At 40.4% G+C, this 18588-nt stretch overlaps 1 protein-coding gene across 2 annotated transcripts in view; it reads left to right on the forward strand.

The window, feature by feature from the left end:
- Positions 1-8380: 8380 nt before the first annotated feature.
- Positions 8381-18588, forward strand: part of LOC145456067 (glypican-5-like) — a 54023-nt gene continuing 43815 nt past the window's right edge. For both annotated transcript variants that reach the window (XM_080334098.1, XM_080334099.1), the window contains exons 1-2: positions 8381-8637; positions 15724-15885. In XM_080334098.1, the coding sequence (XP_080190224.1) occupies positions 8472-8637; positions 15724-15885 (328 nt within the window). In that variant the 5' untranslated portion in view covers positions 8381-8471. The remainder of the gene's footprint in view (positions 8638-15723; positions 15886-18588) is intronic.

Consider the following 18588-nt stretch of genomic DNA (forward strand, 5'->3'; position numbering starts at 1 on the left):
GTTCGCCGTTCCTTGCTATTATTACGAAACAGAAGGTGTCTGTCGGGAGTTGTTATATTTTAGGGTCGTGATCTTGGTTAAACTTGTTGTGTGATCGTTAATCAGTCTTTTATTAGATTTATACCGATTGTTATATATGTAATCTTTCTTCTGTTTCATCGAATGCAGCGCATCTGCCTCTCACAATCATATTTTATATCGAACGTACTCGGTCGCCGACGAAGAATATAATAAAAGTATGTCCAAAACTGACGAAGTCTAGGTACGAAGACCAGTCGATAAGATTATGTTTATGTAGGTTATTATGGACTGTGAAGCTATTATGGAGATTCATGGTTGATCACTAGGCGATGCCGTGGAGAAGCATGAAGATTGGACTGTCTAGTCTGGCGGACTGTTCCAGAGATAGGTCGATCTAGGAGTCCTGCTATCCCTCCTTAGTCCTTACCCTAATTTCATTGCATTTGTGAAAGTCTTAATAGGATTTCATAACCGGATAAGGTCGGAGTGAGCACTGCTGACGAGGGATTATCATTATGGTGATGAAATTACAAGAAAAAACGATCTTGAACAATACTAGCAATACTGTAGTTTGCAACGACAGTGACGGGTCGTTTTCGAATAATTATTATCTGCAAGGTGTACGGTAGTTCACTATACAGGGCAAGATACTTTGTACTGCTGTGATAGAATCGGTACGTGAGTGCTCTTGTGTCAGAGCTATTGCACTGCTATACATTGTACAGCAGGGGTATGCATGTGCTGTGTAATTTGAGCATACTGGCCTTATTATACACGACGCAGTGAAACCGTGGGTCGAACACAGGCTTTCGAGTAATTGCAAGGCTCACTATATCATGAGGAAATGGTACCAGCGAAGGCAAGACTTCAATAAAATTTGATATCGGACTGCGTGTAAAAAATGATAAATATGTGAAGGAAATCGCGAGCAAAGTAAATATATTTTCACTCTTATGAAATAGATTTAGTCAAACTATCCAAGTGCAAAGTAAACATATTATTGTTTTAGTGATTTCACTCATATTTTGGTCCCTCTCTTGGCCCATTTGCGCTTAGCTCAAATGTACCAAACCAAGCTAAAATAGAAATCCATTTATCGTGCAGCACACCTTTCAAAATTGGCAATTCTTCGCGGGCACCACACATTTTCTCTGTGTGCCGCTGGTTGCACAGTGCACACTAGTGCGGAGCGGATCGACAAATTCTCTGGTCCTACTGCGATCCTGTTTTTAAAAGCTCTGGTCCCACTCCGGTCCGACTCCTAGGCCGGATTCTAGAAATGATCGTGATCCGGTCCGAAAAGCTCCGATAATAATTTCTACTCACAGGGTGGTATTGAATATTGACTGAAACAATGCAAACAGGAAATTAAAAACTCAAAGGTGAATCCCAACCCTTCTCTGTAGTAATTATGCCAACTTGGACTTGGTATGTGGTTTATTTCCATGAGCGATTCACTTTAACTATATTGATTCAAGAGTGGAAGCGAGTAACGGAGTAAGGCTGTCATATTCTTGGCAAAAAGTGCTGATCAGGCTCCAATCCGATTCCGGCCTAATGAGAAAAAGTACTGATCCGGCTCCAAACCGGATCCGGCTAAAACTAAGAAAATCCGACCGATATCCAATCCGACTCCGGTCCATGCTCCGCCCTAGTGCACAGTGCACACTGTATGACTAGAAAAAAAATTCAAAATTTTGTGTGTCCTGTAGTCACAAACGACGAACTTTTGTGTCCTGATTGCAAAATTACCAAAAGTTAAGACTGGGTAAACAAAAACCTCGCGCACAAAAATTTTCCAGTTTTCACGGTATGGGGGATAGGCATTTTTTGTAGATACAGACTATATAATATATATACCGACTGATTTGAATTTAACTGACACAATTCCAATTGCGAAGATTTAAAATATTATTTTGGTAAACTTTGATCGCTCATATTGAATTATTTCTATCGTTTTCTTGCTTACAGTCAAAATTAAATTATTATTATTAAATAATAATTATTAATTTCGATTTTAGATGTAGACTGTATAGATCGTTTAATTTCAATTTGTCTGACACAAATCGAACTGGTTGTTCGAAAAGGCGAAAGTAGAACAACTCAACATATTTTCAGCGGTCTAGAAAACCGATTAGAGGAATATGATGAAAATTTGAAAATGTCATATCATATGTGACTCAGCATCTGTTGATACTGGGCGGCGGAATGGCGTTGTTGTGAAACTGCAAATTGCAGTGATGAGCAAGGGTTTTCATAAACCACAATACATTGGTTGCCAACATAATATTATCGATTCTTAAAGCATATATCAGAGTTCTTCAATCCAACATCCTCAACAAATCCAACTCTCAGCTACAAATTTGGAGATGATATGGTAAAATACTACGAAAACTTGGTACAATCCATCAAGCCAGGATTTCAAATGAAAATATTAGAAAACCGAGGATGGAGGGATGATTTTAAGTTTATCTATGTGCTGTGCAGAGCATGCCGCTCTTTCAGAGAAAATAGTAGATTACCACTATTCAAACGGCATAAACTTCCATCTCTACGCAATGCGAGATGGAGCTCAAGGGCTATAATTCCGTACTTCCAAGTCCCCAGATGGAGAGTAACTATTGAGATATCATGCTTATTCCTCGCAAATGCGTGTCAGGAAGCCTGGTATTCTAACCAGATGTCTATTGATGGAATATACTGGAGCCCGACCGTTTATCGGTTCGCCGATATTATCGGGACGATATCACACTTCGACAGAATTATCGGTATCTGCCATTGAAGCTGAAAAATCATCGGCAATTCTCGTGACGTCACAACATGGCGGTAGGAAGTCAGAAAACCATAATCTTTGACCGCTAGATTGAGAATATTGATGTATGTCACAAGCTTACACTTAACAGGTGTCCAGATGTAGCCTTTCTATAGTTTATTTCATGTTCAAATATAACAATGGCTGTAAAGATGTTCAAATAAATGCTCTGAAGCTTTGAAAATGTGCGTATGTATATCCAACTTCTTTTGAATATCGGCTGAATGTATTGGGGTTCTCGGTCAAGGTGTGAGATATCGGTTTTATCGGTGTCGACCCAAAAATCCAATATCGATCGGTCTCTAGAGTATACCAAAGATTATTTGCTGCTATTTTTGCGCTCGAATCTCCTGCAGCGATAAAGTGCCTTAAAATCCCAATAGAAGTCGGATATTTCCGTTGTAGATGTCCCTGGCATTAACATAATAACAGAAAGAGAAGTCAAATTGATGGATGAACTTTACCTGAAGTACAAAAGGACATATGTATGAAGATTAAATTTGTAGCAAAGAATACCTTTGAATTGTAAATTTTTTCTATATTTGGACCAGTGTCGAAAATTGAAGTTGGTTCGTGCGGGACGTTTTTTTCGATTTGAACAAAATGATTATAATTTTTTTAATTTATACCAAAATGCTCATCAATTCATGCTACAGGCGAATTTTTTTTCTAGTCATATCCCTAGTGCACACCCATGCTGTTTGATAGTGTTGACATATTTCTCTGGGAACGAACAGAAAATATACACAATTGCACAATTTCTGTAATTAAATGCCTTCAGGATCGCACTATCTTCCTCTTGCCCTCTTACTGCTCGACCCCACTCGGTAATGAGAAGATTGCAATTGTACGGCCCGAAATAGCGTCATTGATTGACATTGACATGTGGCTCAACCTGTCACAAAACACTTCAAACGCCTAGATCCCTGACGACATCTTTAGCCAGGGCCTGTTCAAGATCATTGAAAGCATGACGGAATTTGCCATTTCGACACATTGCATGGGTCTTGTGTATAGAATTATATAGACTTTTGACAATCGTAACAATTAGAGCAGAAAGAAAAGTCCTTTGCTCCATTAAATTCGAGTCTTGTCTTGTCACCATCGAACAAAAGACACCATCGAACAAATAACAGCAACACCTCGTATGTGATACAATCGTTAAAATTCTTTGTTTTCACTTGTAAAGTCCAAACGCATCACAGGACTGCACTTTCTTCCCTGTAGTAATCAGATCAGGGATGAATTGGAAAATGTTCTCTTTCACACAAAGGGCGTTTTCCCACATCGCTTTACCAATGTACTCAAAGTAGAAGACCAAACACATTTCTCGCTACATTAGGATCAATTTACCGTAGCAATTTATTAGCGCGTCGGTATATAAATTGGATAATCGAATAATGAAGTATCGGAAATATTGGACTCGGTCCCGTGGGATTTACAGACCGTGTATATCCTAAGAGCGAAACGTGATATCGCTAAATGACTATTGATATTACGAGGACTAAACTTTTTTTTTCTCATGGTGTATTGAATAAGGGGATATATATTGTGTTCCTTAATAGATTCCTCAGCTTCAGCAGGTTGGTAATCATGAAATTGCGATTTCCTCAAGTATGACATTGGCATTACACGACACAATGCGACTTTATTATGCCTTGTTTCCTACAATTAACTCAGCCTACATGGATATGACTTTCTTATGTCGTACGCGGAGGGATGGTGTGAACCTCTGAAAGGTTCAGGTGCGTGTGAACGTGAAGCTTTTTGAAAGGTTCTGTGTGAACGCGAACGTGTGTATTTACAGTCACCAATTCTTTAATTATTTATTATAGGTGTGCCCACCGCAAATGCTATTTTATTCAAATCCAAATTTTTCGACGGCAATAACGTCGCTTCCACTGGTTGGAATTGAGCCAAATTTGGTGAACATCGTTTCTACAGACAACCTAACACTTTCATGAGGTGAACGAAAAATTTTGAAATTTTTGTTAATTAATTTTTATATAATAAATAGAAACTTTGTTCTCCTGTAGCAATGCCGCTACTGGCTGGAATTGAACCAAATTTGGTGTGTCGGCTTAAATTAGGTAACCTAACAATTTTATCAAGTAGCCAGCACAATTTGAGGAAAAAAGTCATTTTTGAAGACCCCTAATGTACAGTTGTACACGATACCTATAGCGACGACTCGGGCCACATAATGCCACAATGCTGAAGTACATATTGACGTTTTAAACGTCGCCAAATGTATCAACTGGCACAATCATATGATATAATAATCCCGTAAAATCAATATCTTCCGTCGCTTTCCAGCAATTTAGGCGAGAGCTTACAAGGGAATATAAGCTTACGCCTTATCGGTCTAGTCCAGACCGGACAATGCATTCGGCGTCCAAGTATTGCAACGGTTATATTGAGCAGAGTGTGAAACGGGTTTCTATACTTGCTACCGATATTACCCCATTAACAAGTTATACAGCAGTAGCCAACACCCCAATCGCACGGATTTTGTTTTTATGATGCAATAAACATATGAAGTCATGATTGACCCCGTACACCTGCTAGATTTTTTTACATCCGACAACGATATCAATTCCATTGATAGCATCATTCACTGACTACACGTAATGTATTTCGATCTTGATGTTGTGTCATTGAGGGTCAAGCTCACAGCAGAGAGACACTAAATATTCACAAACGGAAAGCTGGATATTTCGAGATTACTTTTGTAACAAAGCAATTGAAATTTTTGAGATTGTCAAGGTGTATGCTCGTTTAGTGCTGATTTTTTTATGCTGCCAGCGCCATGTATATAGAGTGGCCCGCAGTTGAAATGCAATAAATTTCAACCAAAGATGTTATAATGAAGTGAAAACTGTAATATATGGAAAAGGTTCATAGTGCAGACAAGGTTCGTTTGTGAACGTGAACCTCTAAATTTCGGAGGTTCACACACAGGATGCGAACGTGAACCTCACGTTCACACCATCCCTATGCGATTGTTTGCGAGTAACGTGCATTGTAAGCCTATAAATAAGAATCCATTGAAAGCAGGACAACATTGACACGAGACGAAATGACGTGAGCTTCAATGACCGCACCTAACTGTTATTCAACACTGGAAATTATGTAGAATTTATATGCTAGATTTGGATAAAGACTAATGATGCAACGTTACAACATGCATCACAAGTGTGTACTGTAAATTTATGTGATATACTAATCATAGGTTGAATTAAACATCAGACACAGCGCCTTTACTATTTAGTAATTAAAATTAGTTATCATAATAATCAATGGCCTACTCAACTATTGCGCTGACGACAAGGGCATACCCAGAAGCAAAATTTGCATTGGATGAGTTTGTTCAGGAATGAAGATACGTCATCGTTACAGATGTGAGACGCAGATATGACGTTACAACGGCACAGACCACACTGACCGTCCAAATATTAGCGCGTTGCCGGAGCCTAAATACACAGGCTGTAAACCCATCAATCGGATTAGTTGCTTGGTCATGGTCATGGAAAACATGTCGACGGTGTCATCTATATGTATAATGGTATCTCCCATCCCTTTTATGCAGCTATGATTATGTCATAGAAAGAATTTTTTCTGTGCCCTTCGCTTTTTAGCAGATTCCGGAGGATCGGCCAGTAACGAACTTGGGTTCGCTGGTGCCAGGCAGTACCGCAATGCAAGTGAAAAAAATTCACAAAACACTTACGCTTTTGAAAGAAAGGATAACTAAATAATGATGATTATTACGTCAAATGTCTTCTCCAGTACGAGTCCGTGTACCGGATATTTCATTTATGTATGAACTATCACAACCTTTGGCACGGCCGCTAAGCCTCATAGAACCTGACCGGCGAGTCATTGCTTGGGTCGTGTGAGCGATGCACATTAGTTGGAAAGCGGCCGCGCCACTATTTGAAACAATAGCTTTACCTCTGCTTATTGCGATTGAGCTCCACTCGATATGACACCTTTTGGTATCATCAAGTGGAAAAGCGAGACTTGGATACCTTTCTCTCATTATTACCGACGGTCGAGTCGCTCCAACTATTAGGTGCTCGTCGCGATTAACCTAGCATGTTTGCTCTGTGGACGGAAGAGTGCACCCTGTACCTTTGTACTGTGCTAGAATGTATGCTGTGAGAATAGGTACAGTGCTGTACAGGTACATCATGTCAGTTCGGGGAAGGCATGCACTTGAATCTTGGAGTCGATGGATAGACTGATGTAGTGTACGTGTACGATAATGTGCCTTGTGGTGGTGTCTATCTCGTCAGCTGTACCTAGGTACAATGTAATTTCAGTTATGTAATGCTGACGAAGATAAATTCAACTGTATTTCTATCGAATGACAGCAGCATTGATTGGGTGATAATTATAGAATCGTAGTGATTCAGCTAATAAATATCCGTCATATTCAGCGTAATGGCATCGGAAACTGGCGTTTATATCCGCCTGCCGACAGTGCCGATTTCGTGGCGAAATCGGTTTTCAATCTCGAAAGCGGTCTGTGCTTTTTATAGATTGTCCTAGAAAGGTTGCAACTCCACGTGCTACTAACCTATTATTAAATGATACAATACTAAGATTAGTCAGCAAAGTATTAGGTGCGCTCAACTCGAGTAGCTAACTAAATGCAATAATATTGAGCTAATTTAAATCAGTTTGTTTTGATATGCTATGAGTCTTCTTAGACTTTCAAGTATAACTATAAGTGGACAGGTAACTCGATTTGCTCGGGATAAGATCAGACAGAAATGAAATATTTTAGGAAATCAAGCAGTCTAAAGAGTGCGCAGACGATAGCGATGTCAATGTAGTAATGCAGCAATAAGCGTTCGTATTAGAATGCCAGGCACAGTATTGCAGGAGTGGCATTATCCGACCACAACAAACCATCGACTTTTACGATTACCTTCTGGCTTGTACTTATGCTGTAAGCTACATCCCTCCTGCCTGTAGCTATATTGTGATGTCTATTTCACCTGGGCCATTAGACTAGGCAACTAGTAACGCCTTTAATTACTCGCCAGAGAATTTAACGATCGTGAAGTCGTGCAACCACGCAGGATAGTAGCAATGTTCAATTTGCTCAAATCCCGTTAAAATCAAAATCTTATTACACCAATACTTGACTTGAAGCACAGCAAGCGCAGTAGTGCAAATTTACATAGGCAATGTTACAGACTATACATATTTTGCACACCCGACGTTTTAATGAAGACAGTAGTTATGGGACGAAAATAAATGCATCATATGAATAAGGGCAAGGGCGGGCAACTTTTCCAGTCGGCGGCTTCCGTGTGGATAAACGAAGTATTTTATGTGCCTGATTCCTAAATCAATACAGTGAGATCGTATTTATACACCTATACCCAGGATGAATCGATTGTCATGCACATTTGAGGTTAATAATGCATGGGCATCCAGTATTTAATGATTTTTTTAGATAAAGTTTGGTAACAAGCTGAAACAGTCTCAGGCCCGCATATTTATCGTTTTTGCATCATTTTCATTATGTTTCAGTTTCTACATTTGTGTCTATTCTTATGCGTTTCGTTCTGAAGAACAAATTTTCACTCTGTGTCGGGGACATATTTCTTACCTCTGTAGTAGGATGGGGTTGAAATGGAATCATATCGCGCAAGTTATCATTCTTATATTAGCCCTGAGAGCTTTGCACATGGTCTCCGCAGCGACGAGGTCGTGCGCTGAAGTGCGCCGGCATTTTACTGCCAAAACGATAGGGCCGGACGGGATCGTACCACGCTTACCAGTTATAGGTGAGTACTTATTGCTTAAATTACAGTTTAGCATTCTCATCCAGGTGTAGTCGCGTTATATTATATGTTGAAAGAGATTGATTACAAATTTGTATTGGATCAATCATCAATAGTATTTTGTAATTTTACGGATTATTTTTTAGTGTTGTATCATAAACACAGCGCATTTGAATAGGAGAAGAATAGGTCCTCCAAGTGTACAGTACAAATATACGTGCAGGCATATGGTGGACCATATTATATTAGTAAATTGGCGGTGTATGTATCGGGATTCTCAGTAGTAGCGAAGGTTAACGCCGGTTCTCACTGGTCAGCCGTGGTATGCGTGGCATATATTAAATACTGACACATTGCTCACTTGCTCAGCTCAACTCCCCACGGGAATGCACCGACAGTTTATATCGTAAATTGAAACACGACTGACTGTCAGTGATAGTTAATTGATATCATTTATTAACCTCGTAATAATGTATAGTTGTACTGTACGCGTACGCGGAATACAACGAAATGGTTGTAGGTCGTAGGCCGTTCTTGGCAGCATTCGCGCTTGGTGCTACATCAGATATACGCTGGCAAAGTATTGTCCAAATTCAACATGTTTATCATGTGTATACTGTTGTGAAACATGTATTAAATACTGATTTTTCATATGGCTGACGTAATACGCGCGGTGCCCCCTCGGGGGTCATTTACTCATCGCGTTGGAAACCCCGAAACTCCTGGGCGATGAGCGAGTACAAAATCATACGCCATGTATTTATTATTTACGTCACGCCCAATTAATTTCGAATTATTCCTAAATCGTTGCTGAGTATACCTGGCTATCGACTGCGAGCTTGCTTGTATGTGACACCTGTCAAATTATTTGGATAATAATGGGTACGATTACGTTTGTCTGATTAAAGATCGTTTCTCTTAAATTCATAGTATGCGCACCATGACACTACGAATGTATTTCGTGACAATGACATGGACGTTAGTCTACTAAAGCCCTACAAATTCAAATCTTACATACATTTTTGCCTGACAGAGTCCGAGTATATTCGCCATCAATACTGATGGAATTGAGTCTAAGCAAGTGCTTGATAGTGTTAAATAGTAGCCGCATAACTTTATTTTTGAAGCAGTTTTCGTTGGCTTCGTTTAAACTTCATTCATTGCTATTTGGTGGATATTGTAATATCCGTGCAGAATATCAATGAGTAATATGGGAGATGTTTCTGAGTGTAATTGCTTCATATCGTTTTTCGCGCTGTAGGAGTAAACCGATAGTTTATCTATCTATGTTACGGGTTACGTTGGGTTCCTTCGATCGATGTTTTGGCGATCTTATCAGATAACGGTCGTTTGACTACATGTTCGAGAATGTGACACTTCGACCATGCCCAACTTAAAGTACAGGTTGACACTAAAGTAGAAAATGCGATCAAGGGGATCGAAATGACAAAACTCCTTGCGTTTCGAATATATGCCATGGTCGGGGTGTAGAATACCAAATGCATTGTGTATTGAATAGATTGTAGTAGGCCACACAGTCTAATACCAAGTAGCTTCGCCCTTAACACTGATTTGGGAACTTTTTAATCGTGGGTTGGGTACACAAATTCGCCAATATAATTAAACGTAGAGGGAGAGAGATAAATAGTTCATATATAGGTTTCTACGTTTCTACAATAAAAGTATACAGAAATTTTCACACAGTGATTACACTTGCACAGCAAATCATGAGTGTAACTTCTATAAAAGAAGATTTCAAACCGCTATGATAATTAGCGCAACTTCATATATCCTGTAAACTAAACAATTGAGAGATTTTTTACTTAGACTGTACTGTAAAGATAATATATATCGGTGAGCGAATTTTGAATCGTCATTGCTTGCCTGTCACCCCTAAAAGACTGTGTAATTTCATGTATAGATGACTTATTTTTGGAAGCGCCTTATGATAAATATAGTTTGCATAATCATACACTTGTAATACCCAATAATCTGGATGCTATCTTCCCACGTGTAGCTTCCGTCCTATTCAATTATGTGGACTTTCTTCGTTGAGCAAATACCGGTTTCCGTAATTCTCCGTTGTCAATATATTAGCTGTATTAATTTTCCTGCGTAAGCCCTACGTAAAGTCTTGTGTGGCGCTTGTTGTTAACTGCATGTAATCTGAGATTTAGCACGAGTTATCCCGCAAATGGTAGAGTCGCTTCGAGTCCGATTTACGGCACTTTCGTTTTCTTTCGTCTCGGTGGCGAGGTGCCGAGCTGGCGCCATATTATAACCCAGATCGGGGTCAATTTCCAAACGATCCCTTTTCAAACATTGACAAAACCTTTCCAGCGGCGAGATTGCCGATAAAATCTACTGCGAGAGCTGTTGCTATTCTCAGATGCTAAGCATAATCCGAGCCGTATACGGCAGAGCGTCGACCCCCTTTTGATGTATATCGTCTGCCGATATAATCGCATCAAATGACCAGGTAAGGTGACTCCGCACGTTGTTAGTGATTTAGTTGTAAACAAACCGTTGGAAAACTATAAACCACATCATCGGTGTACCGAAATATCATCTTCAAACACTGTTGTTGTAGTCAGGATTGATATGCCTACCATTTTAGATGAGATCTTCCCCTCATCGTGTGTCAGAATTTCATTTATTGTATGATTTCGAAATGATTTACGTCAGATATTGTTAAAATGCAGGGCGAATAAGGGAGCACGATATTTCCGTATTTTCTCCCATGAAATGTAACATCGATTTTTGATAATTGATTACGACTAGTCGGCCGCTCTTGGCACTATGACTGCCATCACATATACAGTATTATGCTTATTTATGCGTCAAACACACTTTGGACGTTTTATATCAGCATATCCACTGCATCGAAAACACATGTCCAGTGTTATTATAAACTCGATAATTTCTGCTGTTTCATGCCGAGCTCCCATACCCTAAAAGTCCATTTCAATCAATCAATCACTTTTATTAAAATTTCCATCACATCAAAACAACAAGATAATGAAACAGATCGAAGGGTGTCGAAACGACTTGGGAGTAGTCTCCTAATCAGACGTTCACCTTGACCTCATTGGTTACATTCACCAGCAGTTTATACGGAATGAACGAAGCCTTTGTGATAGTATATGTTGTTATGTGTGAATCAGTCGTTAAAAGGGTACATAAATGTAAATTAGTTAGCTATGGCAACTTAGTGGCCCCTGTCAGACATGTATGTTTTCAATTCCCGTAGTAACAAGCCAGTAAACATCGACTAGTATACATTATGCCCTGCTATCTTTTTCCTGTTCAATTAGTCCGGTTTGCCAACTGGTAAACACGTTGGAAAGCAATCTACAGGCCTTGTTTGAGTTTCTTATCACTCTCAAACCGTTTATAACCGAGCTGTGGATGCGCGCAACAGTTCTGCAAACGTGGAATGTAGTTCGGTCTTACCTCGGACCCCCGTAATAGGTCAAGAAAATGGCGTCTTACGAGTTACCATTGCTGTCGTTATGAAATCTGAACGCAAATTGTAGCTAATGAGAATATGGTTGAATCTTTCACGGACTGACAGTATTCACTGTAAGCCGTAGTCATAAACGCACTACTGTTGGTAATGGATGCATCAGAACGGTCTGCGTGTAATGTGCTGGCATTATTCACATTAATTGCACTGTAACATTACCTTGTATGTAAGGTTCGTGTGTATACGTGTGCATCAGCGATAAGTATTTTTATCCTATCCATGCATCTGGTGATAATATTGAAATTATTCGAATTTCTCAGCGTCTAATTGTTTTTTCGCTCTAACATATAATCGAAATGATTGCATTAATCATGATTCTTTTCTGTGGGTAACCACTGCTATAGCATAAATTTGTTGGACATAAGTTTTGTTCAACTATGAATAGATATGCCACTCATTTTGTCAGCGGCAATGCGGCACATACCGGTCCAGACTCTGGCAAGGTCAATGGCAGCCTTATTAGTTATGGCGATATGCATTCCCACTCCACATCGATTTATATGTGCTTCAAAATGGACTAATCAGATCAATCGATACGACTTGAGTATATTAGCGTCGGTGTTGGATGAGTTTGGTTTAATGTCAACTCCGTTCACGATATGTTTAAACGCGCTACTACGCAATGAGACGATTAAGTTCACGACCCACACCTTTTTATGCGTATTTAATGGTCACTACATAAACTCATTCGTAGGCATGGCCTGATTCATATGCAAGTATATGGAAGTATTATAGTGATTTCTGTGTATTCTGTGCATATCTTCATTCATTTTCAAGTTGCGGTACGTCATGAAGCAGCGCATTGAGCGCCTTCTTCTCGTAAAAATCTACGAGCCTTCGTAGTGCGTTTGCACAGACCCGCCGACTGCGATTACAGCGGCGCCGGTGTCGTCTGTCCAACATGCAGCACTCTGTTTGCTGTTGCGTTGTAACTTGACTATATTGATAACGTAATAGTCAGTCGTATCGACGGATGTCGTATGTCACAGAGATTTTATAATATCTTCACTCCTTGACTGACGTTCTGAAATAATTCTCTTCTCTTGCTCAATGTCCAATTGTCCATACACCCTCGAAAGATATGTCTTGGGACGAACTAAACGTTTGCTGCGATACGCATATATTCCGAGTGGAATCGCTATGGACATAAACAGAGATACAATTTCATGTAGCTGACTAACATGTTGAGGTTCTATCGTTCGGGCAATACTAATCGTTTCTATACATAGAATAGGATGTTATACATTTTATTCTTGGTGTTTTTGCGGCATGTGCACAATACACCGACTCGTGATATGCTTGCTGCAATCTGTGCACTGCATATGCCGCTGGACAATGAAAGTGCAGAAAATAGCTTTGTAAGGCTTTCGAAGTCTTGCACCACCCCCACGCTATCCCGGAAATGGTGAGCGCCAAGCGGGGAAGCCAAATATACCAGTTTTACTAATCTTTGATCTGACCCGGTCGGGGATTGAATCCACGATCTACCGATCAAGAAGCCTATCCTATCTTGTCAGTTTAGAGCTCGGTGACCTCGGAATTACCAGTATTACGGCATCACCTGTTTTGAACTTATACGACACCATTATGAGTTGAATATTGTTATTCAATTGTAAATTTCGAACAATGAACATAAGCCTTAAACCCGAATTACATCGGTCCAACAGCATACGGATTGTGCGACATTGATCATTAATGTTACGGTTTCCTTCATAAAAATGTTTCGTCGCTATTAAATATAAGATTGTCTATTCCGTAGATGCCGTGCCGGGCTGACTGTTTGCTCTGGCGGAGCAATATGTTATAATATTGAGAAATGGGATGCAGTAAATGTGATAATATCGAGCCTATATGTGCAATACACGTAGAATGTAGATCGATATCTAAATTCTATGGAAAATGTATGTACTGTACAGTGCAGGTACACTGGACAGTGGACATGGACATAGGGCAATGTTTTTAATCAATGCTTACTCAATGACTACTGATATATTCAATCATTGCCATGTTACATGTACTTTATCCCAAGTTTATCTCAACATGCAGTAGCTATACTGGTATCGCCCAGTCTTTATTGGTATTTTCCCTAATTTTACAAGGTCTCAATTATTGTAATACATGAATTCGTACTCGACTTAACTCCGCGCGAACATCAACGACTAAGTTGTGTTTCTGTTGAGCACTTACCACCCGGTACGGTACATGTTGTGCGATATTTGCGCCTCAAGACAGTAAAGGATACGCAAACAACTAGATATGATAAAACCATAACGCCAGGCTAGTAATGTGAAAAGCAAATACTCTTCGGAAATTACTATTGCATAGAGTAGGCATCGAATTACGCCAGCATTGGGAGGTAATACATGAGATACGGAGTACAACATCACACAGTTACGGAGCCCTACTAGAGAGTTCAAACAGGATTTACTAATTCCGACCCTGTTGCGTCATCAATAAAGATTTCTTCGATTATTTTGGCTGCATAGCGATGCGTTACTATCGAAGATATTGATTTTCGTTCATCCAAGACGCGTTAATTAAAATTATTGTCAAAAGTTATGTATGTCAAGTGCTCAGTGTTCATATTCAATAATGCAGGTTTATAAAATTATCGTATTCGCCCTACATGAGATCACACTCCAAGTTGAACACGTGAACAGCTGTGGCCTGTGATCACTTTTGTACGTACAATGTACAGTAAATGTCTTTTCGGTACGCCACATATTTTAATGGCAGAGGATTAGCAGACGCGGATAAAATCTCGACGTGACCACAAACAAATGATTCTGTTCTTCGTGCTGTCCATCTATGTGAACAATGGATAGCCTGATAAATTGTCGATTTTTGACAGTAATCATCATATAGTGGGCTTGAAAACAGTTCCGCGGTCATATTTTTGTCACTCGCCAATTTGGAGAGGTTCAAATGAAGAGTTAACAATTGCTGTGATGTCATATAGGTACAACGTATCTGTCAACCGGTACAACATACCTGTATGTAAACAAGAATGTTATCTTTTTCATTCGATCGCAGATATCAATGTTTAATTTCAATTTTCGTCGGAGCCCAGGGAACTTCAGTCACACCGCGGAAGCACGTTTAGCTGCAACCGCTAATGTAATTTTGATGGCCTTCTGATTTTATGATCCGGCGTTATCTTTGACTAGACAGCTACCGGTTTGGTCGCGATGTGTAAGGGCGTTTGTACTTAGTACTTACCTACGTGACCTCGCTTTACTGCAGTGTTTGAGCGAGATTATACGACCTTTTCCAACCTACGCTGAGTACTACCTGTTATAAATTATGTTTGCGTGCAATCCGTATATGCATCTACTTATCTCGTGCGGGTCTGATCCACTCGCGGACTGTTATGTGGGGATGGTAGGGTAATGCAATATTGGCATTTGTCAATATAGTGTTCCTTATTCCAATCGAATAATATATTCAATAACATCTTCGACTTACAGTTGTTAGGTGTAATCGTCAGCAACTAGCATGGCATGTGCATTGTTCATCACCGCACTCATACGCCGAACGCTATAGACTTTTTTTTCTTTTTTCAGCGGAAAACCTACGAGTCTGCCCGAACGGAGTGCACTCGTGCTGTAACAGTGAAATGGAAACGCACTACGCCAAATCTGCAAAGCAGGTGGTCGAGGTGGCGCTGCACATGGGAACTTCTAGTTTGAGATTCAATTTTGATTCGTTTGCGAATCATTTCCAACGTAAGTTCAGGTTATGGCGTTGGTGACCGAATCCTTGCCCGACTGCGCGTGCGCGTGTTGCTTTCGATACCGTGTATGGGTGATACCGCAAAGTCAACATGCGGTAACGCCACAGCGACAAACTTTTTGTGAAGAACCTATGGCCATATAGTATCGGTAACTTTTCCTTGTATTTCTTTCTAATCGGGAATATAGTTCAATTTCCACGTTTTTGGGGATTCGGTCATTCTAATTCTGAACTCATTTGCAAAAAAACTGTGTCCCTACATTTCTAATTCTAATCTAATATGGAAAAGCTGTAATATTTCTGGTTGCCCAACTCTATGTCCTGTTGTAAAAGTGTTATATCTTGATGTTTCGGTGGTCTTCCATTTATATACGCTTTTCCTGGCTCTTTTCATTACCCTATCTTTCTCTGGGATTCTCGAACAGCGACACATATCGTGACTTCTAGCGATATCAGTATTCAAATTCCGACTTGCCTGTGATTTTTGCCGGCGCGCTTTACACTTTAACATTGAAGACGTTAACATTGAAGATAGGCGATTCGAGTTCAGAAACGTCAAGTGTACACACCGGCAGATTTCTAAAATTCCGTGCCAGATTAGATTCGGCGACCTTTCAAGGCGAAGCGAACTGACGTTTTGTTGATTTTTGTGATTGGATAAATGCTTATTTGCGGGCCTACTGTTCCTCTGCGCTCCCGCGAGATTAACGTAACGCGGGCTGGTGTCTCCGACATTGCCGGTAATGTAATACGCTCGTGTTTAGAGAAATATCTCGCTCTGTTTTGTCTTGCGCGGGTACTCTCTGTTTCGGTTTGTGATAAGAGCATCCGGTGTTGAAGATAACGGGTCTGTAACATTTCAGCTTAGTATTTTGTCACGCTGGTGAAATCGTAAGGAATGTAGCTATAATAGCTATAATTCTAATTCTAATCCAATTCGAAAAAAAGTATGCTACCAGGTTTAGGTCAGACGACGCCCTCATCAATTGACAATGCGCTAGAGCTGGGGTCAGAGTCCTACAGAGTATTGTCAGGCACGTCGCACCACGGGGCTCTAGTTTCTGTCGTTGCGAGATGTGCCTCTGAGCCGGTGTAATCCTCACCATAATACCCCGTCTGGCTCGCGCTATTCTGTAGTTTACCGAAGTTTGCGGTGCAATTTTCCGCGTTATGACACCGATTTCCTGCGGCTCGATGCGATTAGGCTATATTTACGTGACGAGCCTGCCCTGTAATTGCCGGTGAAATGTAGCGTAATGGCGGATTACCTACACGACACTTCCGAATCAATTCGCTATACGATGAACTGTCGGGAGTGATTAAGGCGATAATACTAATGTAATAGTGTATTTATCTAAAGATTGTTGTAAGAAATAGTGGTATTACAAACCTCCATGCGAGGATATAAGCCAGGGATATCTAGATATGCCTGACATAAGCAGACGAATTTTGAAAATGTTTGCAGCAGGTACGCTGATACGCATGGCCGTGATTGGCAGTTAGCGCATGGTCTCCACGACCTTGTATTTTTTACGAATGTAACCCGTAATCGTGACCAAATCATTACTAAATCCTTAAATTACACAATTTGACTTACTCCAATCTTTTAAATTCTTCATATCGCGGCACGGGGCGTCAAATTTTCTGGTCATGGAATACGTTAGCCTAGCTCTTGAGTAAATAGTGTATCTTGATATTGTAGTATAAGCAAAATAAGTCAACAGCTAGCGACTGACCCCTGGCCATGATTACGCCAATGGAACTACACTTTTTGGTATGTCTTCCTGAATTTGATGAGTCAGCGTTTTGTGCTGGGTATCACATTCACTGCTCCAGAACTAATACGAAAATACCGGTGTTTTCGTACAGTATTAGTGCTCCCGCTTTCGAGGGTATCAATTGTACGGTGGGGTAACGTGAAAATGCATCCTTACACCATTACCTTGTATGTCTTTATGACGTCACTGATAACGTCAATCTCGAATGGTCACGGATATATTGCACTGCTGGGATTGTGTTTTGATTACTATGTATCCTCTTTTCTGTGGAACATATTTTTCGGAAATTGTCTGATAAGCCCAGACTTGGTTCTATTGCCTTGGTCGTATGCAATATCCTGTAATACTATACGTTGTAATCGGGCACTCCATGCTGATAATCGCCAAAAACCAATGTTCCAACACCGTACCCACTGCTGTTTCTTGCAGAAATTCGGTTTACTCAGGGCGTTTACTTTACGGAACAGTTGTTTGCAACGACACTTGAAATTTCACGCCGGACCCGGGATCAGCCGGGAGATAAACGCGAACCGGTCAATTGCTTTCTGTCGATAAGACGATAGCCGTGCCCGTTTCCAAACCAAACGTAAACAGTGATAAGCCTCGCCAGGCGGCAACCTTTTTGCGAGATGGTTTCGTGGTTTTGAAGTTTTGAAGTTTGGTAAATGGATACTTTGCCGCGGAGTTCGTGAGAACTGTTGTCGTAAGTAGCTAGAATCCAGGACTGCCCTCATTAATGTTGCCAAACCCCTGTCATACGCGCGAGTCACGCGCAGCAGGTAGGCGCTGTAGTTTGTTTTACGGTACTGCGTACACCACCGGTATGTGTACACAGTGACCGGCTGTGAAGACGCAAGTATCCGGTGATAGTAGGGTTACCATATTTTGGAAATCTGAAAAGAGGATACTTTTTCAAAA

The sequence above is a fragment of the Botryllus schlosseri genome, chromosome 14 (genome assembly GCF_051294905.1).
Source record: "Botryllus schlosseri isolate E-star chromosome 14, Bs_hap1, whole genome shotgun sequence".
In the NCBI taxonomy this organism is placed as follows: domain Eukaryota; kingdom Metazoa; phylum Chordata; class Ascidiacea; order Stolidobranchia; family Styelidae; genus Botryllus; species Botryllus schlosseri.